The 19,586-nt window shown below is 38.6% G+C and overlaps 1 protein-coding gene across 4 annotated transcripts in view; it reads left to right on the top strand.

The window, feature by feature from the left end:
- The window catches only part of STXBP5L (syntaxin binding protein 5L), a 203,861-nt gene that overhangs the window by 92,431 nt on the left and 91,844 nt on the right, over window positions 1-19,586 (top strand). For all 4 annotated transcript variants that reach the window (XM_080391194.1, XM_080391193.1, XM_080391196.1 and 1 more), the window contains 2 exons: window positions 3,607-3,741; window positions 16,556-16,619. In XM_080391194.1, the coding sequence (XP_080247320.1) occupies window positions 3,607-3,741; window positions 16,556-16,619 (199 nt within the window). The remainder of the gene's footprint in view (window positions 1-3,606; window positions 3,742-16,555; window positions 16,620-19,586) is intronic.

Genomic DNA, 19,586 nt, shown 5'->3' with positions numbered 1-19,586 from the left:
TATTTCAGTTCATCTTTATAAGAGGAAACTGCATAGTATAAATTTAGTTGCAGTTTTGTTGTCAAGGAATGAGCAATCATGTAATTAAATTGGAAAAAACTGTTCATCATTTTGACAAAAATGTGATTTATTATACCCCCTTCCACAGCTCTCCCCACTCTCCACCAGGAATAGTGTTCCAGGAAAATTTTTCATACTAAAAATAGAAAAACAAAAATTACAAAGCAGAGGCAGAAGGAAGTGTTCACAAAATTATCATTTATATTTCTTAGAGCAATATGATTAGTGTAATTAAGATGATTTTAAGACATCTGAGAGTTTTTACTGGTATTTCAGAGAATGGAGCAGTCTAAATTATTTTAACATTGTAGAATTCTGCTAATACGCAATGAATTTTTTCTGGTCAGAGTTGTTAAGACTGTAGAGTTCTGTGACTTTCTGAAAAATATGCCTTTTCAAGATTTACTACTCAGAATATATGCCTTTCTAAAATGAGGTTCTGTTTCTTGACAAGGCCTCTTGAAGTTACTCCGTTATCTCTCTTACATTGCTTACATAACTTTAGAAATGTTTTCAGGACTTTTGCTAAATAGTTTTTGCTTAATAAATTCTGATATATGTGTCTTATTTGGCATCTATTGGTATTTTTTTAATTACATTTTATATCCTGTTTTGTGCTTTGAATACATTGGAAAACTGCAATGTTCCAGACCACTTTGGCAGCACAGGAACACCTTTTTTGGTACCAGTCCATGTTTCTCACTGTTTCTTATAATGATCAATGTGTTTCATATTGTGGTTTGCTCTAAGAATGTATAATATCCACATTTCTGGCTGACTTACTGTTAAGTGATCAATGTTGAGCAAATTCTCAGGTCTCTGAGTTCCATGTTATCTCAATCAGATTGACAATCTGATTAAATATTAGCAGAAACACCGCATACTGGCATAAATCAGTACAACCCCTACCTTTTCAAGAAGGAAAATAGCCTTTCTTTCTTTCTGGGTAATTGACTGTTTTTGTAAAGGCATCAAAGGACATCTTAATTTGCTTGTAGGATATATGACTAATAGAAGGATACCTTTCACCCACAATGAAAACTACAGTATGAGACGTCATTGTTTTCTCTTGTAGAAATCATTATGTAATTGCAGTACTTACTGAAACGGAAGATGTTCATTAAAAATCTGCGTCTTGCTTCAAAGCTCTCAAGCCTCAAAGTCAAGTTAATATTTTCTGTAAAAGTGAAATGTCAATAATACATAAAGCAGTTTGCATTTAATTTGCATAATATAAAAGAAAATTACTTCAGAGCAGTGCATAGTTTCCTGAGAATATGAAAATCGTATGGCTTTGTTCGGTGAAGCCTAACAATGTGTTGTATTAAAATGCCTCATAATCCCTGTGCTCTAGTAGGTTTGTTACATATCGGGGTTGGCTTTAAGGGAATAGCATTTTCTTGTAAGCTTGCATATTGTAAAAGGTGGTATTTGATAATGCCTAATAACAGTTTGGGTAAACATCAGTGTGGAGTGCTTAAGAGAATTTATCAACCAGGGACCAGGAAGGTTTTTTGCGTGGGCTGGGACCTAACAGAGCATTCATATGCCTTGGAGTGCAAGAAAGAAAAGTAGCACTAGTACAGAAATGCAAGAAATAAAACTTTGGACTAAATATGAATCTCACCAGAAGTGTAGCAAATGGTACATCTGAAGAGAAGGCAAAAGAAATGGAGTTGTTTAGTTCAAGGAGAAGGATCAGGAAAGATGTGAAAACCAGCTTCACATTTGTGAAACTGGAAAGTGAAAAGGGCAAATTGTTCTTTGCATCTGTTATGAACAGAACAGTAAAGCTAACAGCTTTAACTCCAGCAAGGAGTACGTAGGTGGCATGCACCTGCATTTTTTTCTGTCTGTTATTTGTCGATCTGACTGCATCCACAATATAAGTACAAAGTTGCTGCTTGAAGGCAGTTTGATTTACGCATATTAAACTGTAAGTGCCATTCTCAAAGCAATTCTCTTTAAAAACTTGGTTCTCTTTCGACTAAAGGCACTGGAATTGTTGTCAAAATTAAGCAACTAATGGTAAAGTTTAGCCTTGTACAGAGGGAAAGAACAAAGCCTCTATCACACTAAAGTCTCACTTGACTCAACGGAACAAGTTTTCTGTGAAGGATAAGCTTTATTTTAGATTTATGATTCAGTAATAGTCTTCCCCGTAAATGAGGATGTGAAGTCTGCATGTTTCATCTGTGGGATACATAAGGACAAAAAAAAATAAAAAATGTTGCTCACTTGAATGAATTCAACATTAAATGTTCTGACACATGGTTAGTTACTTGGAAAAATGCAGAACAATCCAAATACTGTGCAGAATCTGTTGGAATCTCAGCTCTTGTTGAGAATACCTTACAGGGAACAATTACAGAAAGTATGTGAAATCTGTATAAATATTGAACTATTCTTTTAATTCAGAGGGTGGCAAATCTTGTACTCAGAGGACTTTACATGACTGAGAGGGCCAAATTACTGAAAGATAGCCAGCACCCCTCTCATTCCTTTATAATTAATTTGGAAATATTGCTGTACCATAAGAATGAAAAAACAAGTATGTATGTTCTTAAATACTGTTTATACATTTGTTGGGAAGGAAGCTGTTAAGGATTAAAATTATTGCATAGCTTTTAAATAAAGTTTATATATAAAAGCTAGAAATAGCCTGCTTGTGGAACTGAATGATAAATATAGTAACATATAGCATACCAAGCAAAATACCTGCTTTTTTTCAAAACTCATGAGTCTATACTGTAAGATCAGATTTTCAGTCTCTGTAGGTAGCATGCATTTGATTATATTTTAGTAGCAAATGGGTTTTTTATCTCATATAGATTTTGTTTTGCTTGAATGTATATAATATCTATATAATAACTATAATATCAAAGAAACTTGAATGCACTTATTCATCATCTCTGAAAACTTCGATGTATTATCATGGGGAACTGGCATGACATCTTTCCAAGTTAATAAGCGCTGGTTCATCACCCTGTAAAAATAATATGAGCGTAGGATTCAGTGTGTCTATGATATAATACTTAACGGCACTTGGTAATGCTCTTATCTAGTGCCCTGCTCTCCCAGATAACGTTCTCTTTATTGGCTTTCTTGTGTGAATGATGGTGTTACACTGCTCTTGTGCAAAACATTAATCCTGCTGACGTCCATTAACTTCTCTTTGTTGAACTGGAAAAATTGCTTATTCTAAGAAAGGAAATAAGAAAGCCTGCCTTGAGAGTTTGGATGCTATCATAGTGCAATTTACATAACCATGGAGATAACATGACTTAGTTTAGTGCTCAAGTGATACAGCTTTTTTCCTGCCCTTAATATAGGCAGGCAGGCAGGATGGCCCTGTTTTGTTTCAGGTGCTCTTTTATGATCATTCTGGTGATGACCCCCAAAACCTGCGAATTCTTCAGAGTGCTGTGCATGCTAGGCAGTCTTGTCTCAAGTTATAAAATGGAAAGAACGATTATTTCATCTGCAAAAGTGTTAAAAAAAAATGTTGCTACGATATTCATTTACATTTTTGTTTTTCTTTTCCAGGATTACTTACTGCCATCTACCTTTCCAGAGTAAATGGCTTTATGTTGGAACAGAGAGGGGAAACACACACATTGTAAATATTGAGTCCTTTATTCTTTCTGGATATGTTATCATGTGGAACAAGGCAATAGAACTGTAAGTGCAGACGTTTTTGCTTTTGTGTCTGTGGTCATTTTCATAGCTGTCTTAAGATTCATTTTTAAGAACAATTTGGTTTTACAAATATTAACAAATCTTTTGAAAACCTTTTCTCTTAATGAATGTGCAGTATTAACTCTTTTGTTACAGGAAGTAGGAATTCAGATTTATGATAGAGACCATGTAATTATATTTTATATAAAAGGAAAATTTATTTGGCAATCTGTTTAACGATGAAGTTCCATGAAATGCAGGTAATCATTGATCTCATAAATTCAGATTTTGCTCTTTTTATGAGGGTAGCTTGATCACTGTCTCCTTCAAACACCCCACGAAGAGAATAATGGGATATATTGGCCCTAAGACTCTATGGAGAACTTTTCTTAGTGGAACTGTAAAATTATTTAGATGAGAAGGGACTGGAGGTCTCTAGGCCAAGCCTCTTGCTCAACACAGGGCTAATTTCAAAATTAAAGCAGGCTTATCAAAACGTGATGAAGTGATGGGAAAGGTAATGAGTGTCTGTTAAGTGTCAGTTCTCTGACAAGCTAACACAGGTGCCTGTGTCATGGGTATGAAACGGATGGGGACTTACATAAAAATCTGACTGGGATAAATGCTTGCTGCAACTAAAAGCCTCACTAGAAAGGAAAAATTCTTTCTTTGCTGTTTCCTCTGTGAAGTTCCAGCAAGGGGAACTGCCGTGGGCAAACTTACAGTATTTTGTGCTGTTTCTGAGACATCTGCTTCAGTTCATGAGAAACCTGTAACCTCTGGTAGTAAACTGAAATTCCGCAAGCTCAGGAAATTCCCCAAGCTCAGTGAACCATGAGGACAGTATCTAAGAACAGGGCCACAGGCCTACACTAGTGGGTAAAATTCTGTGTCCCAAGCAGAGATCACTTTGATAGCAACCTCTTTTCTCCAAAATTCTCCCCTTTCCCCTTTTTTCCCTCGCTGTTATTACTGACTTTCACTAATCACTGTGTCTCCCAGGTTGACAAAACATGCCTCGTTTTCTTTCCTCTCCTCTGCCCTCACTAAACTTCATAGGCACAGTTAAAAAATCTAATTTTGTCTTCAGAGGAGATAAAAACAAAACAAGGATTGAAATGGTAATCAGGATTCAGCCTGCTGGTAAATCTTTGGTCTGTTTCTCAGTTTCGGAGTGTTTGTTTGATCTGCCTTTGTAAGACTTTGCTCAGCTCTGCTCAGTAGTCTTGGCTGAAAAATTACTGCTAGAAAATGTGGTTTAATGAAAACCAGAACGAATGTGTTCATTTTTATGAATTCTTCAAGTGGGAATTATCTTACTTGTTTTCTCTTTCTATCTTTGCTTTGGTGATGTTCACATATTAGAGGGGGTTTTGATTCCTGTATTTTAAAATGTGTGTGTATATATACACTGTATTGAATAGATAACACCTTTGAGGTTTTGAGAACATATTTTCACTTTGTGTGCATTTGGAATTTTCTTTCCTCCAGGCATTAGGATGTTTCTATTCTGTATGGAAATAAATCTGAAAGTTTTTTATGAAATGGAAGCCTTCCACAAAGTTTCACTTCCTCAATCTTTCAAAAAACTTTTGGATAAATCTTTTTCTTTAATGGCTACAACAGACCTTTTTCATGAGAACAGAATAGGGTGATGCCTCTTTTCAATGAAAAATATGTGGGAAATAAGGGCTGCTTACTAACAACCTTCAGTACTGAGTTGTTTGGATAGGCTAGGTGCTGTGCAAGAAGCTAGAACCTCTCTAGAACCTTTTGGCAAACAAGCAGCCTCTCCTAGCTTTGTACATCTTCTTTGTATTGCTTATGCAAGAGCATATCTAGTTTTTTCTGAAATTTTTCTTCCATAGGTTGTGATAGGTAATGACAACATGACACAGATAGGCCTTACCACTTCAAGTACTTGGAGATGCTGCATGGTTACCGTAACAGTTTCCTCTTCTGAAAAGCTAGTTTGCCCTGAACTGTTTCGGTGGCAGTTGAGCACAGGTATTCATTCATCACTGCTTCTAGTTCTACCAATTTTACAAGTATGACTTGATCCCCGTGAGCAGTGTGCTAGTCTGAGAAGGCTGTAACTTCCCTGTTCAATCTCATCATGTACATCTTGATATGAGATAGAGGAAGGTGTCCTTGCCTGTATTGCACAAGTGGACAGGGGCTGCTGTGTGTCTCCAGAGTAATTTCTCTGTATTAGAGTAAGAGGCTGGTGGGGATAACGGTGACGTTTGCCACAGCAGCTGCCTTTAACAGATGCTATAGCACTGCTGAAGTTGAGGCTAGGTGACTTTTCTCAGTAATTTGAACTCTTTCTGGTAACAAACCGTGATGTCTGTTCCAGTACTATTGCTTTTTTGCAGGAAAAACATAACTTAGATTAGCTTTTAAAGGGAATGTTATAACTCTTAAGTGTACTTCATGAGAACGGGCTTATGAAATGGGCTTATGATAGTAGACTTTCCTATAGAACAGTACTGAGATGTATTTTTGAAAGAACAATTTTATTTTGGGCCATGGATATGTTCTTATATTTTTTAATCTTCACATTATTTTCACACAATCTTCACGTAATTTTCAACATTTTAGTATTATAGAATCATACAATAATTCATATTGGAAGGTCCCTCTGGAACTTTCTAGACCAGCTCCCTGTTTGCAGTAAGATCAGCTATGAAACCAGGTTGTTCAGGGCTTTATAAGTTCATAGGGCCTTTTTTTGTTAGGTACTTTCAAAGATGAAAGAAAATAGGAAAAAGTATTGTCATGATTTAATCCCATCCAGCACCTAAGTTTCATGCAGCTGCTCACTCACTTCCACCCACACCCCTCACCCTCCACAGAGGGGGGGAGGAGACTTGAAAAAAGGTAAGGTCGAGATAAGAACCATTTAATAATTGAAATGAAGTAAAAAAACCAACAACAATAATAATAATGACAGTGAGAGAGAGAAATAAAACCCAAGGGAAAAAAACCACCAAGTGATGCTCACCACCAGCTGACTGATGCCCAGCCAGTCCCTGAGCAGCGATTGGCACCTCCCAGCCAACCCCCCCAGTTTATATACTGAGCATGATGTCCTATGGTATGGAATATCCCTTTGGCTAGTTCAGCTCAGCTGTCCTGGCTCTGGTCCCTCCCAGCTTCTTCTGCCCCTGCTCACTGGCAGAGCATGGGAAACTGAAAAGTCCTTGATTCAGAGTAAGTGCTACTTAGCAACAACTAAAATATCACTGTGTTATCAACATTATTCTCATACTAAATCCAAAACAGAGCACTTTACCAGCTACTGAGAAGAAAATCAACTCTATCCCAGCTGAAACCAGGACACGTATGTATGTAAAGCTTCAGAAACAGCTTCAGGTTTACCACAAATATGGCAGAGTTAATAGTGCTCATAACATTGTTTTTCATTCTGAGATAGAATATATCATTTCAGAGTGTGGGGTTAGTTTGAAGATACTACAGTTCTCTGTAAAGCTTGGAAAGAAAGGGTTTAGTTTCTGTGCAAGCATATTTGTGTCAAACTTACTGGGCAGGAAAGACCAGTAAAAGCAATTGCTCTGCCGTTATATTCAAGTCCTCTGTTTAGATGGAGGTTTTATAAATAGAACTTTAAGTGTGTCAGATTTGTGTGTCGTCTGCACAAACAAGCCTGAAGGAGTTCTTCCCCCTTTGTGCAAAGATCATCTAGCTTCTAAAATTGCAGACTAAGTCTACCAACATAACAACTTTCTTTCAAAATCCCTTCTCATTCTTTTCACTGGCTAGTACCTACTTGTAATGAAATTTCCATGCATTTTTGTAATGTGGATTGAACTCAGCTGTCAGTAAGATTTCTAGGCTTTACAGTGAAAACTGATAGGAGATCAAACTGGTTAATTTTTTTAAAAACCTGAAATGCTTTGAGTTGGGAATGTTGAACTATATATTACTGTACCAAAGCCACTGTAAAGGCAGATTACAGCCCATTTTGTGAGAGTACAAAAACAAAAACAAAAAAACCCCCCCAAAACCAGAAACCACCCCACCAGCTGAAATTCCAGTTCTCCTAGTTTTTCAGAACATTGTTGAAGAGAGCCTCTATATACATTGTTAACACTATGGCCAAGGTAACCTGAAGAGGTCAGAACAGAATACCTGTGTTGTCATTTCCCACTTTGGAAAACACCTACAGGTTGCATTCTGGACTTTCATCATGGGCTGAGTTTGTCCCTCTAAGGTCATGATGACATTGCTCAGTAAATAATATAATAAATGCTACTGCATCGGTGAAAAACATATGGAACATAGAAAACATATTCCAACAGTTCACTTTAGTCTGTTCATGGGTGTAACAAGGATTCAACCTCATAAAGAGTTTCGTCACACTTCTTGAACATAACTGTCATCCTCAGAAAAAAAAACCCAAACATTGTCGGTCAATGAGGCCCATGAAATAACTGCAGGAATTTTTTTTTCTAACAGTAATTCTGTTGCAGTGAAACACTGAGGTGAAGATACTTAGTATTTTAAAGAGTTGAAGGAGAGACCGGTTTGGATGTAAAATTTTTAGACTTTGCATATGACACAAGAAACCCTATCACCTTTTCCTGCATGGCTACTTTGACTTACAAAGTTGGCTTTTGGTTTGTTCTTTTTTAGCAGGGTTTTTGTTACCATTTGTGATTTTGGTGGTTACTTTTGTATCAAAATATACTGAAAGATCTGTAGAGCACTATATTTTGCAGTGATGCTGAGTTTCTCATTCTGACCAGTTCAGAAGCATCTAGTAGAGATACATGTCAAAAAGATGGTTGCAATACCTATTCTATCATAGGAACTGTTGTCTTCTCATACAGGAGAGATCATCTAGCTTGCTTAAACAGTATCTAATATTAATGAGAAATAAAGGTCTGAATAGACCCATAATGCAAAGGAAACACAATTTTTTTCACTTGAGATTAATTTCAGTGCTGAGGCACGACTGATTCTAGAAGTTACAGGAAAAAATCCTTTAGCTTCAGTGGACCTGGCCTTTTCCAGAGCTGAGAAAGAGCATTAGAATACATGGAGTTTTAGAAACATTTCCTCTAGCAGTTCATGTCTCAGCTGTTTCTATCATCTCATGCCACATCTCAGACCACACTGACACATCTTTTCAGCTAAGAATAAAGAATAACTCAAAACTTACTAATTTGTCATTTCCTTATCATGTAGCAGAGCTAGTCCTTTGACAGAGATGTTTGGGGCTCCTGATACTGTTTGGTTTTCTACTCTTTAATAAGCAAACAGGTTCTCTCTTTTCCTTCAAAATGTTTGGAAACAGGTCCAGAAGAGAAAAATAGTCAATAAGCCCTGCATGTCTCCATTTACTCCAGCTACAATGGGAATAATTGTCTCAGCCTGCAGGATCATACATTTTGGAAGGTCATCTAGAGTTGGGAAAAGAAGATCTTGATATGTGAGTCCACTGAACTCCAGAAATGAGAAATCTGCATTGAAAGCCCCCTTCACAAACATGCATTTTCCATTGTTTAAACACCCTACTAACTAATGAATGAATAACTGAAACGTCAAAATTTATGGAATTTGGAGTATCAAAGAATTGGGCAAATTGGAAATCGGTTATGGAACCATAACTTGGTCTGCACTTTCCTTGCCCATCCTCATTTTCTAGATGTGTCTCAGAGCCAGTAGTTCCACAGCAGTGAAGGAAAGCAGCACACAGGAAGAGAAGTAGCAGTCTAGGAGCAACTGCTGCCACCTCTGTGCATGGATACAAATGGAAATAATTCCTAGTATAAAGAAAGTGCAAGTTGCAAAGCATCCTTCTAGACATTTTAGAAATCGTGTCTAAGACTCAGAGTTGCATATTGAGGTTGAACTGATTCTTACTTACTCAGTTCCCAGGTTTGATCCACAGTATGTGAATGATGTATCTAACTCATTCTTTTTATTTTTTTCTCTGTGACTCTACCAATGAAAAGAAAGTCTTAAAATCTCTGGTGCGCTGCACCTTTGTGGAAAGCAGAACTGCGGCAGATGTCTGACTACTGGCACAACAGAATTATCTGCTTGTGCATGTGCTTTTCTCAGCACTGTCACATACAGTCAACTCCAGCTCTGTAACAACAACTAATATAGATGTTTTCCCTTTTTTCCCCCCTCACCTAACTCCTACCACTTTCTACCACCAGATCTTCATTCTTCTCCAAAATCATTACAATGCTTCTGCAGTTGTGCAGACTTTTTTTTTTTTTAAAGGAAAATGGATTTCTCTTGATTTGATTCTATTTTGTCATGCATTACTTTTATCTCTTTTAAAGATTGTCTTGGTATTTAAGTTCTTACAACAGTATGCAAGACAATCCATTTCTTAGACTGCATAAAACTTCCCAGAATGATGGAGGCATATATCATCTCTGTATTTCCCACATTTTCCTGGGTTCATATTATAATATTGCTGAACCTTGAGCTTTCTAATTTTAGAACAAAATAACTAAATACTTGTAGGATTCCATCCTTACAAGTCTTTTGAAGACTTCTGTTTTACAGTGAATGGTTTCTTCATTTCAGTCCTGTTCTTCTGAGTAAGAGCCAAGTCTTAATGGCATATCAGCTCCCTCATCTCCCCAAATGCATATGCACCAAACAAATTAATACCTGCAGCTGTCAGGAATAACTTCTGATGAACTGCAAAACAGCTCAAGTATCACTAGATTCTTAACAAACTTCTAGTTCTGTACAGCTGTCATGGGAACCTTTTGTTCCATTTTCCAATTCTGCAGTCTGTTTTTGTGGCTTAAAGGTCAGTGAAGGCTACAAAACATTGCAGTCCTTTGTATCATTAGCTTGTACTTTTTTCTTGCTCAATTGAAGGTAGCTTTTGCTTCAGGAATATTTTACTGCAAATCATTGCTGATATTTTTTGGATTTGGCCTTCATATATTTTTCTTTCTGCTGTGTATGGACTTGGCTTTGTCTTTTATCCTTTTCATGTCTTTTCAGAGCTTTTATTTTCTCAGTCATCCTCAGCTGTACCCCAGCTAGTACTTGGGAATGAAGAATTCTCTGCTCAACTATTTCACTTACGCCTTATTTTCACCTACTGATTCGTCTTTATTTTCTCCTTTCTCAAGGAATAGCTAGTTTTCACCCAGTCTTCTAAAGCCAGCTTGAAGAAATGCCTACACACAGGTATCTGGCATCAACAGTAGTGTGTTTTATTCACAATAGCTTCAACTGTGGTTGGTTTCCCAGCACCTCTTCATCATTTCTAGGAGCTGCTGGATCTCTGCTTTTGCTTTAATGTTATTCAGCCGTGTTCTTTCTTTGTAGGCTGTTCCACAATGACAGCATACAACTTCCCAGTCTCCTTGACAACTCTGCTGTAATAGCAATGAAGGGAAACAAAACATTTTATATATACTAAGGTTACAAAATATTTTTGTGTGTCGACATTTCCACATGCAGTATAATTTACTGTATGAAAGTAGTAATTGCTGTATCTGTAGCTCTGAGAGGTTCATGAGTTCTGTAAACTAGTATTATTGATATAATACAGTTAACTAAATAATTGCTTCATTCAGTCCTGCTTGTAGCGCAGTCATGATGTCTGCCCTTAGCAGAAATTGACTGTAGAGCCTAATGGCAGGCACTCCTTTTAAAAACAACGCTTCTGTAGGGCTCCAAGAGACATTGCTTTTATTCTGTTTATACATGCTTTCCTTGAGGAGACAAGAAAATGCAAGAAGTAAGGCACTGATCTGCCTTTTGTAGACTATTCCTGGTTTTAGTGTGGTGCAAAGGACTAGTTCCTTTGGGTTCCTAGCCACAGTCCTGCACTAGGAAAGAGATAACATCGTTCAGGAAAAGCAAGCAAGATGTGTTGCAGAGTGGTTTTACTATGTCTCTCCTTCTGTATCCAGCCATAGAACAGGTTCAGAGCAACAAGCAAAAGACCAAGTAGACTGTAGAAAGTTACAACCCTTTCACACACGGTTTTCTTCCCTGCTCCATCTGAAGTGGTGTTACTTCAGGTCAGTCTATCCTCCCCAGAATGTCTCCCCCAAGATGGAACCATGCATGTCCCATCTGAAACCAAACGAAAAGCTTTGTGCTCCACCTTCTGAACATTCCTTGTTATTTAGCCCGAGGAGGGAACAACTTTACTTGATATGTATGAAAACCCAACATGTTTTTTGGAGCCCCAGAAAAGCAGTGCAGGAGGACTGCCAGGGAGTAGGTTTTACAATTCCAAAATCTTCAGGAATATCTGTTGTCATCACCTCATAAACTCTGAGTGTGATGTTATCTGCAGTGGCACACACGAAAAAAGTTTTCGGATGTACAACTATTTTAAAAAGATCCTTTCTCATTTCCTGACAGAGTTAGGGTTATGATTGCCAAACTTAATAGACTCTGTTTCCTGGCAGCTGTTAAACAATCCGGGTCTTTGTGGTGGGTGAACCCTGGCTAGTAGCGAGATCCCCACCCAGCTGCTCTCTCACTCCGCCTCCTCAACAGGACAGGGAAAGAAAATAAGATGGAAAAGTTCATGGATCCAGATAAAGACAGGGAGATCACTTACCAGTTACTGTCAACAGGCAAACCAGACTTGACTTGGAGAAAATGTAATTTATTGCCAGTTAAAATAGAGTAGACTGGTAAGAAACAAAGACAAAAACTAAAACACCTTTCCTCCAAACCCTGTTTTTCCTAGGCTCAACTTCGCTCCTTCATTCCCAACTCCTCTACTTCCATCCCGCTACTGAGCAGCGCAGGAGGATGGGGAATGGGGGTTGTGGTCGGTCCATTACAGCTCCTCTCTGCTGCTCCTTCCTCCTCACACTTTTCCCCTGCTCCAGCACGGGTCAGTTCTTCAGGATAACCCTGCTCCAGTGTAGGCTCTCCACAGGCTGTGATTCCTTCAGGAAAAACCCACCTGCTCCAGTGTGGCATCTCCCATGTCTGAAGGGATCCTCTCCACAGGCTGCGGGGAAATTTCTGCTGTGGTGCTTGGAACACCTCCTCCCCTCTTCCTTCACTGACCTTGCTGCTCGCAGGGCTGTTCCTCACTTTTTTCCTCACTGCTTGTGCAGCATTTTTTGCCCTTCCTTAAGTTTATTTTCCCTGTGTCACCACCATCTTGGCTGAGGGGCTCAGCTGTGCCCTGTGGTGGGGCTGTTGGAGCTAGGTGGAGCTGGCTGTATGCAGAACCTTGACACCTACATCCAATGTCCGACACCAAAGAGCTAACAGGAATGGAACCAGGGGCTGGTGGGTGTACACGTGAAAGCAGAACAATGGTTTGTTAAGTCTTTTGGTGGTGTCATACCTGACAGACTGAAATAATAGAACTGGAAGGAAATGGAAGAAGCCTGGCCAAGTCAGATATCGTACAAAACAACTAAACTATTAAAGTCCTGAGGAGTATTATAATATAAACATTGAGAGAATACTTACATCAAATACAGAGGAAAGAGAAAGAGGAAAAGTAATATCTCATGCATTTAGTGCACAGACTGCTGTGTTTGATATCAACTTTGCTGGTAATGTATATGAAGCTTTTACTCAACAAAACTAAAGAAATAGCTAGGAACCTAATAAGAAAAAGAGAATACTCCTAAAAGAAACTAACAGTGCCTAATATCCTGAAAAGCAAAAAGAAATTTTATTACAGTGTAATAAATCTCAGGATCCTCCAGCTATCATTTACAATAGATTCAAGAGAGAAATGGTGGAGATTCGAAAATTTATCATATTAGTGAAGGTTACCCATTTTAGTTGAGGTCTTAGCATGGAAATCTGATGCTACACCCCTGCAAAAATGTAAGATAGAAGTAAGACTTATAGTAAAAGACAGTTTTATATCATTTACAGAGGAACAACTAGTTTGTGTGACAATGAAAGTATAATTAGCCTAAAGTTAGATGTAATGCAGAGTGACTACAGCTCATGTTAAGACTTCGCTTCTATCCAAAGACAAATGGATACATTTCTTTGGTAAGCAATGACACATGTATCTTAAAAAGAAAACAGTGGTTGCACAGATTTATCAAAATTGTTCTTGACTTTTAAAATCGGTAGGCACAAAGAACAGCCCAGAGGGATCAAATTTTAGCTTAGACAGTATGCTCTTTCCCTTTCTTGCTCCATTTGCCCTAGTTTTGCCAGTATTGCTGGTCCGGTACCAGTATGGCCAAGCAACCCAGCCTGCATACTGGCTGGTTCAGTGGGCTGGGAAGCACCAAAGCAGTGTGCCACCTCAGCCTGCGTGTGCTCCTTACACCATTTTGTCTGTTGCCAGCTTAGTCATGCCTGACGTTCGCTTGGCTCTGCTCCTGATTCTGTCATCAGTGGTTCTTATCTGCCTAAAAAGCAAAATTTCTTATGCTGCCTTTTCTCTTCACGGTTTTTCCTCTTATCCTTCCTCCTTTGCCGGTCATGGCATAGGCAGCACGTACCCTAAACAGAGCTAGTTCTTTCCATCACCATATTCTGACCAGTTCAGATAGGTGAACCTATATCAGAAAGTTCAAAGCAGCCTAGAATGTTCTGAGATGGCATATTCGTTCCCTGAGGACAGATGTGATAAACATGTGGGTCTGAGCACTACTTGCAGATATCCTCATCTCACCCCTTAGTTCCCCATCGCTGCCTACCTACCCTTCCTGCTCCAAGCTCTGGTGTTGTGGGAATTTTTATTTATTTATTTATTTTTATTCCAGAACAGGTTACTCAGAAGCTCAGCCGGAGGGGTCCCTTCTGGGGAGCTGGCTTGGGTAGGAATGACAGTCAGATCTCCCGCTAACTGCCTCTCTGCACAAAATCACTGTGTGCCATGACTCAAGCCAAATGGGCGCTTGCTGGCACCATTAAAGGCAGCCTGTATAGAACATTGCTGTAGAAACTGGCTGGCCACTGCTTTCCTGCTGATCTCGCTTCTGTGCTGGGGTATTTTGCAAAATGCTCTTGCAGAAGCCTTGCTCACCAAGACCTCCTGTAGAAAAGTAACATGCTGCAGGTATCTGTGGAAACATAATCTGCCAAAGCTGAAGATGTGGACGGGGCATCATCCCATGGAAGAGGTTCCCTGGGGAAGGGGTTTGCTGCACTGCCACTAGCTTAGTGCATGCAGCTAGCAGTAATGTTAAAATATATGTGAAGGTGTAGTCTTGGGAGGTTGTCTGGCCTTCAGATGACTTGAAGTTTTCTATCTCTTTGGCCTGGAGTAAACTTAGTCTGGAAGGTCTAAGGATGTCTGGAGTAATTTTTCATGGGCTTTAGCTCAGAGGTAAATAGCAGACAAGGTCTTTCCCACTCTGCTTTGGCCTAGCTTCATGCATGACCAAATAGCCAAAATATATAAAACATTCTACATGCAAAAACTAGAGGCCAGAGGAGAGCGTGCATGCTTTCAAGAGCATTGGAGCAAGCATATTGTTTTAGGAAGCAGGAGTCTATGAGGATATGGATTGCTCCACAGTATTTCAGTGTTTTGGTTGCCTGGGAATTTTTGCATACCATGCTCAGTCTTGGTTTGTAGTCTGACCTGGTAGAGCAGAGGCTGGTTTTGCTATAGTGCAGTATTTGAGCCAAAGAAAGAGGAATGCTGTTGATTTAGGAAAATCCTGTGAGCAGTACAGTTGGAGAGCCTTGTTTTGCTTTGTTTCTCTAATTCTCTTGCAGATTGTTTTAAAACTTGGAGCTTAGGTAGTTTTAGGTATGGCTTCCAGATAAATTCTTAGATTTATGGGCCCTGCCAATCTCTGACATACTTTTTTTTCCTGGTGACCTTTAGTAGACCAAGACCAGCCATCGAAGTCTATAGCTGAAGCTGAACTCCAAGGGGCACATGTGCTCTGACCCCAAAACCTACATGGAAGAATGGTCTTGTTTTGTGCAGACATTCAAATAGCCTGAAGCTTTGTGGACTTCTCCTTGTTTTCTTGTTCTATATGACTGCCAGGGCCTAAAGGTCTGGTCAGAAGAGATGACAGTTGAAAAATCTTCATCTTTCCATTCAGTTTCCTATGGTTTGCATTTGCTGTCAGGTGCTGGATGTCAATGACTTAAGCAGCAGTCCCTGTACCAAGTTGCATACCATGTTGCTGGGATGTTACAAAAAAAGAGGGGACAGGTAGAGCAGTAAGCCATCTCCATAGAGGCTTACGAAGGCACATGGGTCGGGTGTTACGGCTGAGGAGCCATTGCGGGTGTGACTATATTGGTTGGTCTGAAGATGTCTCAGGGCTTTACAGAATGGGCAAAGGCCAGGTGCTCGGCTTCTGAAACCCCACTGCAGGGATGCCAAGAAGCTACCTGATGGAGCAGTGCAGGTGAGATTACTGAAGACCTGTCATTAATGAGATTGGAACTTAATGAGTCTTGTTACCAGTATTTCAAATGACTCCAGTGAAGACTTTGCGAGTCCTTGGCACATTAGCCTTGAAATCGAGCAAGCAAGGAGGGCAGGCACAAAGAGAGTGGAGAATAGAAAAGGCAAAAAAGCCTTAGAAATGAGGAGTGAGGTGAGAATCACTGTAATAGAAGAAGGAATAGTGAGAATTTTTTAGAAAACAACAAAAGAAAGAATTCATCAACAAAGGAGAATCTTTGCCTGTAACAGCAAAAAGGAAGTAGAGAAGAACGTGAAAATATATTGATAACTTTCAGATAGTTATCTTCCCCTGCTGGTCTTTTTAGGATGACTTCTAAAGCACTGAAGGTATGTGTTAACACACCTAGAAATTAAGGTAAGCATCTAGGTCTTCATACAGAAGATATTTACAGATTTGAATTTATTTTTATCTTGCAGATCCACAAAGACTCACCCTGGGCCAGTTGTACATTTAAGTGACAGCCCAAGAGACGAGGGAAAAGTGAGTGCAACTAATGGTATAAAACACTGCAACGTTGCATAGCCATTATAGCTCTTTCCTTTTGCTTACTCACTAATTTTATCATCTGCTTTATTTCTGTATTTGCAAGGTAATTTTTACTATTTACATTTTTAAGAAAAAAATTCCCTTCATACAATTTTAATGAGCAAAAAATCTGTGATACAGACAACATACTGCACTTTGAAACCTATAGCCAACCAGAATTGTTCCTGATTAAATAAACTTAACTTTGCTTAAGTAAGAATTGACTAAAAACTCATATCATTACTTCAGTACTTGGATAAACATGCTATTGTGAAAACATTATAGTAAGTTTTCATAAGATAATAAGTCTTTTCTTACACAAAAATAATGGTAGTAGCTTGCAAGGTTGGAACTTGTTGTTCGTGAACAGAATTGAGAACAGCAAAGAGCTGTCAACAAGTGGAAGCAAAACATACAGTCAGAGTGTTGGGGTTGTGACTGAAACCATCAGCAGGCAAAATTGGAGTTGGCTTTATTTGTATGGTAGCTTTTCCAAAATGAAATTTGGTTGCCAGAATACCAGTTTTATTAGAGTTTTTTTTATTATTACTGAATTTTAGAGCATTTTGCCTGTGTGGAAGGGGCCATTAACTATCTCATCATTTTTGATCACTTTTGCCAGTTGCATTTTAGCGTGTATTTGTAAAAGGACTGCATCTTACAAAAGTTGTATCTATTTGACAGTGTGGCTGATGTAACAGCTGATGGTTATTGGAAACTAGCAGCAATTTAAATTTCTGATACTGATGTGGGGGACATTAAGCTGAAATTATTATGGGTACTTAGAAAAAGCACTGATGACTTCATCTGAATTTCATTTGCGTTATCCATCCCTGGACTCATCCATATTGCAAAGTGAACTGTGCAAATCATGCACTTGCCAGCTAGCCCTCCAGCAACTTACACTGGATCTCTCAGTCTTTTTCGAAGAATCGCAATAGATCGTGCCATTTAGAATACAGCAAATAGTCATTAAATGCTACGAAGCGTAGTGTTTTAGCCTCAAACAAGAAGCCATCCAGAAATGCTATATAACTATCTATGGCAAAATACCTGATAAAAATAAAGGTTTATTGATAAGGCATAACTCTTGTTCACGGGCCACAGCAGAAGCTGCTGCTGACCTACCTAAAGCACATGGTGTAGGGAAAAAGGATATAATACTAAAAGAAAAAATGGTCTGTAAGTGAACATCTCTTACAGGAATTTCATGCACCATGTCCAAACAGAAACCTAAAATATTTTGACTTCAGCAGAAAGAATGAAGATTAAAAGGTCCCAGGAAAGGGAATTAAGAGGATAACTTGCTTGGAGATAGTTACTTGTTGCTCAGAGGGCACATTGGAGACATCTGGGCACTGCTGAAGTACTAGCATACTAAAAACAACAGCAACAGCAAAATCAGATGGATCCCTCTGAAAAACAAACACTGCAAATTTATGGGGAGAAAGAGTAGAAAATGTAAGCCATACTGAAACCATCCCAGTGTAGCTGTTTATATCATTGATAGATGAGAGTGGTGTAAAGAACAAATCGGTGCTAACAAAATGCTTGCAGATTTGCAGAATGTGGAATTCATAGTGTTTGATGTTTTTAGGAAGGTATTGGTAGAAGTACAGAATTTAAGAAGATCCAAGCACTAAATCAAAAGACATAGCTCTAAATCAAAAAATTTAGAAGAAAATTTAGAGAAATATAGCTCTAAAATACATAGCTCTAAATCAAAAAATGTAGAGAAAAAAATGAACTAAATTTTTCAACTAAGCCTCATTAAACTTTGGTTGAAAGAATGGAGGATAAAACAATCTTCAGAATGGGAAAAAAATAAAGCAAGCCAACCAATTTCTGGGACATTTGCTGTTCAGCACACTCATGAACAACCTAGAAAAGAGAGTGAGCAGTGATGTGATCAAGTTTGCTGGACTTTAGGAGGCTGCAAAACCGAGAAGTAAAACAGCAGGTTAAATATTGCGATAAGTAAGTGTTTGGTGTAAATGATAGTAAGTGATATACGTGTGGGAAAACATTTCTGACTTTAAATATAAAGCAATGGGTCTGAGCTGGTTACTGTTTGGTATCAAGAGCTTTGAGGGATGATTGATTGATAGTTCAATGAAAATGTCAGCTCAATGCTCAGTAGTGGCCAATAAAGAATATCAAAATTAGTCATTATCTGGAGAAGAACAGAGAATAAAACGGGGCTATTGCATAAATACATGGTTGATTTGCCTGCTGAATACTGAGTATATTTGTCCTTGTAGCTCAAAAATCCCGTAATTGTGCTAAAAGAAATTCAACAGAGGGGCAAGGTTTTCTATATGAGACACAACTAAGTGAGTCAGGACAATTCATTGTAGAGAAGAGCTCATTGTGATTCTTAGTTTGAAAACCATAGTTGTTATGAAGAGGGTAGAAACAGCTTATAGTCTCTTTCAGTACAAAACCTAAAAGGATATCAAATGAAGCCAACAATTCGGATTCCAAACAAGCCAGTTAGGTACAGATGTGTAGTAAGTAGAAGCTATGAAACTTTCCAAATGGTGCAGTGGGTGCTGAAAATGTATATTGGTCCCAAGGGAGGCTGGAAAAGTTAACACAGGAGAAATCAATTTGAAGGGCTACTGAAAAGGTTTGCTGAATTTTCCTAAAAGATTATTAAAGATGAGGTTAAATGGAGTCATTCTAGGTGAGGAGTTGGCTATCTTTGAATGAGCAAATTACTTGGGCTGAAAGAATATGTGAGCTGTATGATAAGTACTTGCCCTCATTCCATATTGGTATTTGTCATTTGCTCTTGGCCATTCCAGTAGGAGACACGGCAATAGGTCGACTTTTGTTTAATTGAGCAGGGTTGTTCTTAGGTAATTGAGCTGTTTCAAGACAGCTCTAAATACTTTGCTTGGCTCCCCAGCTTCAAGGTAA

Source organism: Falco punctatus (assembly GCF_963210335.1).
Source record: "Falco punctatus genome assembly, chromosome: 6".
NCBI lineage: Eukaryota > Metazoa > Chordata > Aves > Falconiformes > Falconidae > Falco > Falco punctatus.
The sequence above is the reverse complement of the archived record's forward strand: the minus strand, read 5'-3'. Positions and strand labels throughout refer to the sequence as shown.